General features: G+C 33.8%; 1 protein-coding gene across 1 annotated transcript in view; it reads left to right on the forward strand.

Annotated features, from left to right (window-relative positions):
- The window catches only part of LOC139500705 (membrane metallo-endopeptidase-like 1), a 32,914-nt gene that overhangs the window by 10,142 nt on the left and 9,699 nt on the right, over positions 1–13,073 (forward strand). The window contains exons 4-9 of the mRNA XM_071289532.1: positions 1,744–1,905; positions 4,018–4,101; positions 4,737–4,951; positions 7,518–7,697; positions 10,687–10,779; positions 11,482–11,627. Coding sequence (XP_071145633.1) covers positions 1,744–1,905; positions 4,018–4,101; positions 4,737–4,951; positions 7,518–7,697; positions 10,687–10,779; positions 11,482–11,627 — 880 coding nt within the window. The remainder of the gene's footprint in view (positions 1–1,743; positions 1,906–4,017; positions 4,102–4,736; positions 4,952–7,517; positions 7,698–10,686; positions 10,780–11,481; positions 11,628–13,073) is intronic.

Consider the following 13,073-nt stretch of genomic DNA (forward strand, 5'->3'; position numbering starts at 1 on the left):
CTACTTACAAAATTCACTTTCAGTCGTTGAGTTAACGAAAAACGTCGCTGGACATTTTTCTTATTCCAGCTTAATATGAAGCCACCGAGTCAAATGAAATTTGGCAAAATAACGGCTTTAACGCCACAAAGAACCGACACATGTCGTTGTTCCTGCCAAGAATGAAGAAGATCAGAGAATAAGAAATAGGATCACTATACATAAGAGTTAAAACAGTTTTTCATAAATGTAACGTTGGACATCCGTTTTTTTTCACATAGCTTTGTCTAATCCTCAAATATACTAGATATTAATTAGTATATAATCAAGAGCTGTAAAAACATAATTTGAAACATAATATGTTGAATTTGCTTTAATATTGGTTCGTGTTTTCTAACATTTTTATTTTGTTTTGCGGATGAAATTTCGAAGATTCTGTTTTAAATCCTAGAGGTTGTAGGAACATCGTGTCCAACGTTTTAAAGTAGAAAAAGAGCAATCAATACTTCAATTCATCCTTATGACAAGAAGGCATGTCTTTTGTGCTTATTTTTAGGGAGGTGGAAAGCATGGCTTGCCTTGGGGGGACTGAATATAAGTCCTTAAATAATTCCACACATAGTTCTTCCAACAACTAGAAGATTTACTAGACTTTCACGGGCTCGACACCCCTGCTACGGACGGTATCTTAATAACCTAAAATGGGATCTATAAATTATATACGTTTCTCACAAAAGGTAACCAAAGAAGGTAACCAAAGATTTTGCGACGATACAATTATCAAACTTTACAATATGAATAATATCTTTAACCAATTAATTCAAATAGCAAAAGCTATGCAATTAACAAATATATACTTATTAAGCTTCATGTAAATTATTTAACAATGAAATACATTAAATATGAAATTTGGAGTTTTACCAAGGGAGCTAATAATTAATTAATAACACTGTCTGCCACCCAGCATTTCGGGGGCTCTCCCTCTGGTATCTTTCGTCCCTCTTTTATAGCTGACTATGTGGGGCTTTTCTAATTATTGGGGGCATTATGATGATCTAGAGTTGTTAGTTTCTGTGTCATTTAGTCTCTTGGCAATCATAATACATATTCTTTTATATACATAGCGATGTCGTTATTACGACATAGCTATGTCGTTAAAACGACAAAGTGATGTCGTTATTACGACATGTTATGTCGTAATTACGACATAGCGATGTCGTTTTAACGACATGTTATGTCGAAATTACGACATAGCGATGTCGTTTAAACGACATGTTATGTCGAAATTACGACATGCTATGTCGTAATTACGACATAATTATTTTTTTTTGAATGGCCCTTATCGGCTTCCGTAAAAAACGATTATGTACAAATTTAAAGATATTTTGAAGTTTTGATAAACTAGAAAAAAACCAACAACACAATGATATCGAACACAAATGTAACATGAAGATTAGAAATAGATAGAAAAGTAACACTATGTCTCCCCATCGGAAGTAAAAGTAACAACATGTTTTTGTTGTCATTTCAATGTGTTATTGCTGACCGGTTTAATTCTAGTCCTACTTCTATTCGCGGTACATAGGATCTAGTGTTTGACAGTGAGCCATGATCCACTGTATAAATAACCACTCTAAAGATAAATTAAAATTGAGAATGGAAATGGAAATGGGGAATGTGTCAAAGAGACGCCAACCCGAAGAAAGAGCAAAACACATACATTTGTAGGTTACTTCTGCAAATACATTTTGTTTAATTTTTCAGCTGCTAGAGTTACTGCTGCTTTAGATGAGACTGTTGATCCCTGTGACAATTTTTACGACTTTACATGTGGGACATGGATAAAGAAGACCATTATATCGGAGGACCGGTCCAGTATAGATATGTTTGGGGTTGTCCGAGATGAAGTAGAGATCACGATTAAATGCAAGTATTGTCATTGACTTAGAAAATGACTTTTTTGGGGGAAATGGAAGGGGTGGAGTTTTTTTTTGTTTTTTTTTGGGGGGGGGGGGTGAAATAAATAACCTTGCTTGACTATAAAGCGAATTTTCTGCAACAAATCATGCAAGAAATAATTATGTAAAAAAGTGAAAATATATTTTGCGCAGTGAAGCCACAAAAAAAAAAACAACCAAGGGGTGGCATTAGAGCAAAATAATTAATCAACACGTAAAAAAGTTCTCATGCCTCACTCCCAGAATATAAATTGATTATACTCTTAACCCAGTTAAGTATTTACATGTACGTATTCCAAAGTAACGTTTATATTCATTTAAATTTGATTCGCATTTCATGCATGCCAAATAATGTTAATCTGAAATTATTATAAATTTAGTTTCTTTCATATGTTTCTTATGAAAGGTTGTTTTAATTAGAAACTCGTGGCCACGAATTAACGAGCATTTTTTGTATTTTGTATACTTATGTTGACCGAACATAAAATCGATAAATAACCTTAAGTAAACCATTGGACCAGTATAAATACAACCTGATATAAATTTGCGAGGACTGTCTAGCCAGTCAAAAACTTCCATCATCTTGATTGCCAATGAGGAACCGCCAATGAGACAACTCTGCTAAAGAGACAAACTGACATTCAAGTTAACGACTATATATAAAAAAGAAGATATATGTCAAACTCATCGTACGGTCTTCAACAATGAGTAAAACCCATACCGCCTAGTAAACTACAAACGACCCCAAAATGGCAATGTGAAACAGTTCAAACGAGAATCTTTATTTAAATTAACAGATGTAAAACAATTTAAACGATAAAACTAACTACCTGATTAAAGTACAAAACAATAAACGAAAAACAAATGTGATTACCAGCAACAAACGACAACCACTGAATGACAGGATCCTGCCTCATTCTAATGAATATTTATTTTTATATACAAAAACTAATTTTGTTTTACGATGAAATCTGTAGATAACTGAGATTTGATTGCCATCAATTAACTTTAGTAATTCAATTTATTGTGAAGGTGTAAATCATGGAATAATATGTCTTATAATTGTATAAGTATAATATATCTACCAATAAATCACGTACGAGTAGGTACAACATAGTTAAGTATCACCAATTAGCAGGCACTTGTCTGCAGTCGTAATTATTATATTGAAAAAATGATAGCTAAACTGAATGAAATAACTTTTCTTTCATATAGCACTTTCTTTGATTATAATATATTTTTACAACGACTACGACAAAAATACCATTGATTAATTTGGGACAAAAAAACAGTATATATGCATTTTCAAAGGGAAATATTTATGAAATTCGGGGAATTTAGTATTTTTAGCAAGTTTGTGATAGTTTCTGCTACTACTGGGGTTTTAAACGACTATCACTATGACTTCCGTAGAGGGTCACGCACGGTTGGTAGGGTAGGTTCTGTCTATGTACCTTATGGTTTTATGCCGCACCTACGATAGTAGAGGGGCATTATGTTTTCTGGGCTGTGCGTCCGTCCGTCCGTCCGTTCGTCCGTCTGTCTGTCCCGCTTCAGGTTAACGTTTTTGGTCAAGGTAGTTTTTGATGAAGTTAGAGTCCAATCAACTTGAAACTTAGTATGCATGTTCACTATGATATGATCTTTCTAATTTTAATGCCAAATTAGAGTTTTTACTCCAATTTCACGGTCAAATGAACATAGAAAATGAAAGTGCGAGTGGAGCATCCGTGTGCTATGGAAACATTCTTGTTTCTAGACTGACCCGAGGGTAAACTAATAAAATAGCTTGACATGTTGTTAAAAATTATATTAATTGTTATATAGGTACACTTTTTGTAAGTGTGCTAGTGGATGGCTGTCGCTTACTCAACTTTTCCCTCTTATTCATTTGAATAATTCGTTAACTAGGTTCATAATAACTTTTGAAAACACTTCACATTGGTCTCACTTGACTTTAGTATCTGCATATCTTATATAACGATATATTCAGTTGGTCGACTTGTAATGTATTATTTGTATGTACCATAAGTAATGTATAAAATTTGATATATATTAAAACTTTGTTTCATTTTTACAGATCTTTTGGAAGAAGACAGTCCTGACAATGAACCCGAAGCCGTTACTAAAGCAAAAGACCTTTACAAGTCTTGCATGAATCTAGGTGAGTAGCCGTTACTAAAGCATCATGCCTGTACCAGTATTGTGTGAATCAAGGTGAGAAGCTGTTACCAAAGCAAAATACCTGTGTACCAGTATTTTTTTCATACTGTTTGGTGGAAAAATTACATTTATATCAATTACCATGCAAACAGAACGACAGCATTATATACAGATATACAGCGTTTTCGTATATGTGCTGTTGATCAAAACTTCAACAAAAATTGCTAGGTTTTGAGAACCTCCTCGGCCAGTTTAAGAGAACAATGTCTCTTAAATTAGGCACGCAAAGTATTTACTAATAGATATATGGGTTGGGCCCGGGGTTGGTTCGATTTTGATATAAATGTAAAAAAGAAGATGTGGTATGATTGCCAATGAGACATCTCTCCACAAGAGACCAACATGACACATTTAACAACTTAACAATTATATGTCACCGTATGGCCTTCAACAATAAGCAAAGCCCATACCGCATAGTCAGCTATAAAAGTCACCGAAATGACAATGGAAAACAATTCAAACGAGAAAACTAACGGCCTTATTTATATAAAAAAAAGAACAATTTGATATAGATTTTTCCTTTCACATCAAATTCTGGATCCACCCATGTTGATAAATACAATTTCTTTGTTTTAGAATTGATAGAACAACACGGTGCAGCAGTTCTAAAAGATTTAATGGCTGAACTTGGAGGATGGCCGATGATTGGTACTTTCCATGGTGTTAAATGGAATCCGGATAATTTCAACCTTACCAACCTTTTGCTTGGCCTGTTGAAATACAACAATAGAATTTTAATGGATATGTATGCATACACAGACAGTAAAAACTCCTCAACAAGAATTCTTTTTGTAAGTCTGATATCAAATGAATATTAATTCATTATCATTAGTCGTTTTGCCGAGAGTATCACCATCCCAGAAGTCGTGTTGACATGAATTTCATTGGTATGGTCATAATTATAAATTATCTGTTCGTTTACAAAACTTATTGAAATACTTAGGCTTTTCTAACTAATAAATAGATTACCTCTTATAGTTGATGTGTATATCTCAATTTTAGTTTGTAACCGGGATTTGTTTTCTCTCAATCGATACATGACTTTCGAACAGCGGTATACTACTGTTGCCTTTATTTACCTTAGCTGTATTCTGCAAAACTTTAAGGAATTTTTGGTCCTCAATGCTCTTTAACTTCGTACTTTATTTGGCCTTTGTAATTCTTTAATCAGAGCGTCGCTAAAGAGTCTCTTGTAGACGAAGCGACCGTCTGGCGCAAATACAAAATTTCAATCCTGGTATCTTTGATGAATTTATTTATGGCCAGTAGAAAAAGCTTCATTGTATTTGTAAAGCAGAATATAATGAAGATTTTGAATTCAACTTATTTCGTGCAAAACTAAAACAGCAATGGTAAAGAGAAAAGTACGAACATAGATAAAGGAAGATATGGTATGAGTGTCATTGAGACACCTCTCCATCCAAATAATAATTTATAAAAGTAAACCATTATAGGTCAAGGTACGGCCTTCAACACGGAGCCTTGGCTCACACCCCTTACTTACTTGGGACAGAACACGTTAAAAAGGGGTGGAATTAAGCTATTTGTTTTCAATATATTTATTTGTTTTCACTTGATGCAAAGTGTTAAAACATTATCATTAAAACGAGATGGATTGCAACACATATTTTCTTGTTATGGTTTTACTTATGGTCCTTAGACCGTTGGGTTTCCCGTTTGAATGGTTTTACACGAGTATTTTTGGGGCCCTTTATAGCTTATTGTTCGGTGTGAGCCAAGGCTCCGTGTCGAAGGCCGTACATTGACCTATAATGGTTTACTTTTATAAATTGTTATTTGGATGGAGAGTTGTTTCAATGGCACTCATACCATATCTTTTTATATCTAATTACCATCTAATCAAAGTTTGTATTAAATTTTGAATTTCAAATATTTTGGCCCCCAGTATCAATGAAAAGACATTAGTTATCGAATAACGCATATAGTGCAATACAATTTGATAAAGATGTGTTATTATGTGTTTTGTTATTTTAGTAACTAGTGCTTTTGTGTCTGTTGTATGCTGTTGACTACACAGCTAGAATAAAGTTATTACCAAACCGTCCTGAATTAATTGATGCGTACTTTTTGAAATTGTAAATTTACAGTACCACATATTAAAAACTCACTAAAGCTGGGGTCACACATTCACGATTTTTACTGCCGTCCTTGACAGGACCATTCCCGATTAAAATTTATTAAAAGTCTGATCAAGATCCTATGAATCGTGGATGGAAATTCAAACTTTAATTAAATTTGTAAAAAAAATAATTTAATCACGAAAACAATCAGATATTGTTCAGGAAGCGTCGATATTCAACCGTTTCCAAGCGAATTTATCCCGATAATCCCGTTCTAAATCCGCTTCTTAATCCGATTTGTATCTTTCGCCAGGTAAAATTCGACCGAGTCTGTCACGACTGCGTCCCGATTCTACCGAATGTAATCCGACAGAGATCAGATAGTGACAAGACAGTGAACCGACACGTACTGACGGAAGTTATCCGTTCGAAAACTGTCGGCATACTCGGGATGATCAGGTACTGTCGGAACGTAATCCTATCACGGTCCGCTCTATCGCATTGCAAACGGCTTTGTCTGGTCTCAGTCGTATTATATTCTGTAATTGTCGGGACTCTGACGTGGGTATCATTGACGAATCTAGAATTAATAACGGGACTGTTTCGGAACGGTTTCGGCAAAAACGGTTCGCAATCGACAAGATCTGGATGCAATCTGGACTTAATCGGAAGAAAAACAGCAATGAAAAATTTCTCCAGATCATTCCCGTTCCACAGGACACCGTCCCGAATACACAGAACATTGTTAGGGATTCGATCCGATAAGCAGAATCTGCCACGACATAGGCACGACTGTAATCCGACTAGACAAAATCGGTTGAGTTTCCCCGAATGTTACGGGATGCACATAACTGTCGGGGTGCTGTGCCGAACTATTCGGACCCTTCCCGACCAGTAGGAATCTGTTACGAACTAAAACGACCGCGTTCAGACAATAATAGGACATTCCAGATAATTGAGAATACTAATTCGACTTTTTCTTTACCGTTGACCTGTCATGTTTCAAACAATCTCGTCTACTGCTGTCCAGTATTTTTACCCATCTGAGAGGGGTTGGGACCAAATAATATAAAATCTAATAACTTGGATAAAATAGTAATAAATTTCCATAACATGAAAACCGGTCAAAATATGATTTTTGTTGGCTCATTTTAGGCACAAATCGAAAAATCGTTCATTTGTATTTGCAACTATTTTTGTTTGTATCATCGCATATCAAGTATGAAATTGATTGATAAGTTAAAGTTAGTAAATTTATGATCATGTTTTTTTTTAGATTGACCAAGCAGATTTTGGTATGCCTGGGAGGAAATATTATTTGAAAGAAAGAAACGATACTATGATAATGGCATACGAAACTCTGGGAAAATCTATAGCCATACAACTTGGAGCTGATCCCGATGTTGCTGCTAACGATATGGAAAGAGTGGTGGACCTAGAAATAGATCTGGCTAAAGTAAGGATTTCTTTTACAAAATGTGACTTGGATGGAGAGTTGTCTCATTGGCACCCATACCACATCTTCTCACATCTTTACACCTAGGTCTCGGTACTATTAGTTGAATAAAGGAAGATAAACCAAATGTTTGTGAGACGGTTGTTCAACAATTCAAAAACAAATAAAGACATTAGCACATAATCATCAAATTAAGACTATCGTTCAAACTTTATATCACGACAGATGCCACGTGTGAAACATGATCTATTAACTCATTGTATGACACATGCGTGAAATCCCACTTTTCTTTTTTTGAAATGGCATTGTAAGTTCGACTTATGAGTTTTCATATGCCTTAGGAATCTTCCGCTCCTCTTCTGCACATGACTGGTTATCTTTGTTTAACAAGAACAAGTACTCATCCAAATCACCTACGTATACCAAATTTCGTAAGTCAAATTGTTTATCTCTTGACGTTTCTCGATTATTTTGTCTATCTTTCGATCTTTGCTTTTTAGCTCACCTGGCCTAAAAGGCCAAGTGAGCTTTTCTCATCACTTGGCGTCCGGCGTCCGTCGTCGTCCGTCGTCCGTCGTCGTCGTCCGTCGTCGTCGTTAACTTTTACAAAAATCTTCTCCTCTGAAACTACTGGGCCAAATTAAACCATACTTGGCCACAATCATCATTGGGGTATCTAGTTTAAAAAATGTGTCCGGTGACCCGGCCAACCATCCAAGATGGCCGCCATGGCTAAAAATAGAACATAGGGGTAAAATGCAGTCTTTGGCCTATAACTCAAAACCCAAAGCATTTAGAGCAAATCTGACATGGGGTAAAATTGTTTATTAGTTCAAGATCTATCTGCCCTGAAATTTTCAGATGAATCGGACAACCCGTTGTTGGGTTGCTGGCCCTGAATTAGTAATTTTAAGGAAATTTTGCTCTTTTTGGTTATTATCTTGAATATTATTATAGATAGAGATAAACTATAAACAGCAATAATGTTCAGCAAAGTAAGATTTACAAATAAGTCAACATGACTGAAATGGTCAATTGACCCCCTTAGGAGTTATTGTTCTTTATAGTCAATTTTTAACAATTTTCATTGAATTTGTAAATGTTTACTAACATTTTCCACTGAAACTAATAGATAGAGATAATTTTAAGCAGCACTTAGAATGTTCAGTAAAGTAAGATGTATATACACATCACCATCACCAAAACACAATTTTGTCATGAATCCATCTGCTTCCTTTAATATTCACATAGACCAAGGTGAGCGACACAGGCTCTTTAGAGCCTCTAGTTATATCATCATCTCTTTGTTTCCCTTTTGTGAACACAAGTAACGATTCAACAGACACACATAAAGATCAAAACAGAGGCGGAGATACTAAAGGGACATTCAAACTCGTATGACGAAAATTAATTGACAATGCCATGGAAAAAACTGAAAAAAACTCATCTACACTATGTTGATAAAGACGACGATTTATTTAGTTTCTGACATTGGACAGGTGCAAAAATAAAGACAATTATAGTATGCCGCTGTTTAATAGCCATACATTGATTTAACTGAAACAAATCCGAGTCGCAAACCAAAACCGAGGAAATCCCGTCAACTATATGAGGAAAACAGTGGAACAACAGAAACACTGAACAAACAAACGCCAACATACATAGAAATGGACTATTTGATAAAAATTGACATATTCTTGACTTGGTACAGGACATTTTAAGAAAAAATGATGTGTTGAACCTTGGTTTATGGCTAGCCAAAACTCCCGATTATATGTAAATGTTAAAATACCGCTTAAATGACAAAATTACGTGGCAGGAATTCAGTACAAATAAATGAACATTCAGGAAGGGGAGGAATACACAAATAATCAACATAATAGTATGTTTTAACATGTAAACCACAGAATAACAGCAAAAAAAAAACCACCCCAATTACCTAGCATGTCAGAGAAAGGTGCTGCAGTAATGATTAACATGGCCCATTTTTAATAATATTATAAAAAACCTCATTTGTTTAATTTAATTTTTTTCGGATAAGAGTTCTTTATCATTTTGATTTACAGACTTTTCTCCCTTACGTTTACCTCTGATTACATGTCGAAGTTTGACTTTACGCTTGTGTATTTTGAATTTATAAGCCCTCTATCGTTTGCACCAAGTTTTGACCTTTCCAACATTTTAGTTTCGATAATCACGGAAGAACCATTTTTTTGTCATAATACGCATCGGTTGATTAAAATTTGGCACCGATAATGTTATATCATGCAATGTGTAATTTTGCCGCATTTTAACAATATACAAGAACGTGCCTCTATTTCATTTAAATATAGAAATGAGACCTTAAGATAGGAGGCCAATTTTAGTACTATATTACTAGTATTTGTTTAAGCTATAAAATTAAGTTTAATCCAATATTTTCTACATAATAAAATCCATGTTTCAAGTCAGATATTTGACAATTGTCATCCATTCGTTTGATGTGCTTGAGCTTTTGATTTTGCCATTTGATTAGGAACTTTCCGAGTTTTCCTGGGAGTTCGATACTTATGTTATTTTACTTTTTACATAGAAATTTCAACAATCATAAGTGCCTATACAAGACAAAATTCAATAATAATGCAGGTTTTTAAGAGAGTCTGCACATATGTTTTGGGCGTAAGAGATGCAATAGATACAAAAGGACCTTTGAGGTTATTTGATCACAAATGGGCTCCACTGATGTGTCCTCTGCATTTGGCGTACAAAAATATTAGCATTGTATCTTTGATGAGATTATTATAACACCAACCTTGTTCGTCTTCTCTGTAACACTTTCTTTATATTATCTTTCATATTTTAAAGGAGATTTCTTTCGTACGAAATTACTACCCATTGTCTTTATTTTCCCTAAAAAATCTTATCTGGACTTTTGAATGCCTTTATAATGATTATTTAAATGTGTCTAAACTTAAACATGATAAGAGATCAGGTTGATTTTTTTATATAGATAACTGTACCAGAAGAAGATCGTCGGGATAATGAGGCATTATACAACAAAATGCCTCTTCATGACCTGCCTAAAAACTTTACAACTGCAAACGTAAGTTATCATAACACAATTATTGTTAATTGAGATGATACTTTTTTTTTGAAAAAATGACCCGTGTTTGATATATGTTTTTAAGCAATGTTTAAACTGTTTTCTAATGTTTTGCTGAATCTGCCCATCATATAAACATAATTTTATTTGTAACAAGTTTGAGGAAATACAGATTATACAACCCTGTCAAAAATTAAAAAAGGAAAACTTCATCTTTGCAATAGAATACAATGAGTTTGTTTTCAATTTTAAACAAAAACTACACCAATTTCAGTTAAAAAATTGAATCAATTCTACTTTGTATGCAAATGTTAAAAGCCGCTACTGTAATAATTGATAGATAATTAAATTATTCAATTAATGATTTTGAACAAATCATTACGCTATATCTTCGAGGTATATTTATATGCTTGCTGTCATTTAAATGCATACTGAATTTTGATTCAATATGGTAAATGCATTAGAAGATATATTGTTAGGGCTTAAGGGATGTCCTATATGTAGTGAATATCTCTTAAGTAATTATATGACTCGCAAATGTCAAAGCTCGTGAATTATACACATCAACGCCCCTGTGCTAGCCCATTCCATAAAATGCACGGCCCATATAGAACGCATTCTCTTTTCAATTATAAACCTATATGTTTGGAAATCAGTAACTGTAATTATATGTATTAAATAATTTTAAATTTATTTGAAAAGCTGCCATTCAACTGGATCGACTACGTACAAGGAGCATTAGGCTCGGAGATGGTACAAATAGATATACCTATTGATGAACCGATAATTGTACGAGCACCTCTTTACTTTGAACGTCTATTTAACACACTTAGTAAATATGATAATAGGTAAGTCAGCTAAAACTGTGATTTAAGCGACTTATTTTCTGTCACAGGAAGTGATCTGAAAACTTTAAATACAAATTTTAAAAACTTTAGATACCATGATTTTCTGCAGAGACTTTTGTACTTGATATATAATAATACCATACGTGTATGAATGGAGATGTCTTTGATCTTTAAATATGCAGCAAACTCTTAGTTATTGATTAAATACATCTTTTTTTATGTTTTTTTAACATTCATTAATTATAGTATATAAAAAAAGAAGATGATGTATGAAAGCCATAAGTCAAATCTAAGACTTAAACAATGGTATTTGGCAAGATATGGTTTGCGCTAGCTCAGTTTTAATTAGCACGGGGCGTTGCATTCCTGCGGGTAGCGTTCCAGTGTAATAGCACTATAAAGTCCTGCAACTACGGTAGGCTAGCAGTCAACATTATACATACACCCTTTGGGTTTTTATTCATTTTCAATTTTTTTTTTACTTTTGTTGTATATAATACAAAACATTTTCTAATTATTTTTGCAAAACTCACATACACAAATTTAGGCATTTTACTCCGTTTTAGACCAAATATCTGGCAACTAAATTCACATACACAATTTGGCATTTCAAAATTATCTCCTCTTTACTTGGCTGCTGGTGTACGTTGTTGTCGTTCACTGCTGTTTGCCTGTCCTAGCTTTCCTCCTGTTCCTACTCTTCGTGGCTGCGTTTCTATTATTTTTGGTTAACTATACATATTTTCATTTTTATTTTATTTTATTTATATTTATTTATCAATTTATTTATTGATTAAATTAATCATCAATTTATTTATTAATTAAATTCATCATCAATTTATTTATTAATTAAATTAATCATCCATTTATTTATTTATTATTTATGATTCACTTATGAGTTTTTTTACTACTTTTTACTTTTATTTACTTTTATTTGTCATTCAAATTATATAAGTTACCACACGGTAAAAATTAAATTAGCCAGTCAAGGTCGTTAAAAACTTCAATTTGTTGTTGTTTGATAGCCATTGAAACAGCTCTCCTTCAGAAACCAAATGACATAGAAAAGAGGGGCGAACGATACCAGTGGCACAGTCAAACTCATAGATCGAAATTAAACTGACAACACCATGGCCCAAAATTAAAAAGGGAAACAGACAAATAATAGTACACAATACACAACATAGAAAACTAAAGACTACGCAAAGCGCAAATTCTGGTGGGGATCTCAGGTGCTCCGATAAGCAGGTTCTGCTCCAACTGTGGCGCCCGTCGTGATTACAACTATAGCATGCCAAATTTAAGTCGAAAGAGAGATGATATGTCATTGAAAATTAGTATGAATAAACCTTATTTTTTTATTTCACATCGTGTTTTTATAACAATGTCGGGACAAACTGATTCCTTGTGCTCATCTCCTTGAATTCAACTATATTCTCGTCAACG

This window comes from Mytilus edulis, chromosome 13, assembly GCF_963676685.1.
Source record: "Mytilus edulis chromosome 13, xbMytEdul2.2, whole genome shotgun sequence".
Lineage (NCBI taxonomy): Eukaryota > Metazoa > Mollusca > Bivalvia > Mytilida > Mytilidae > Mytilus > Mytilus edulis.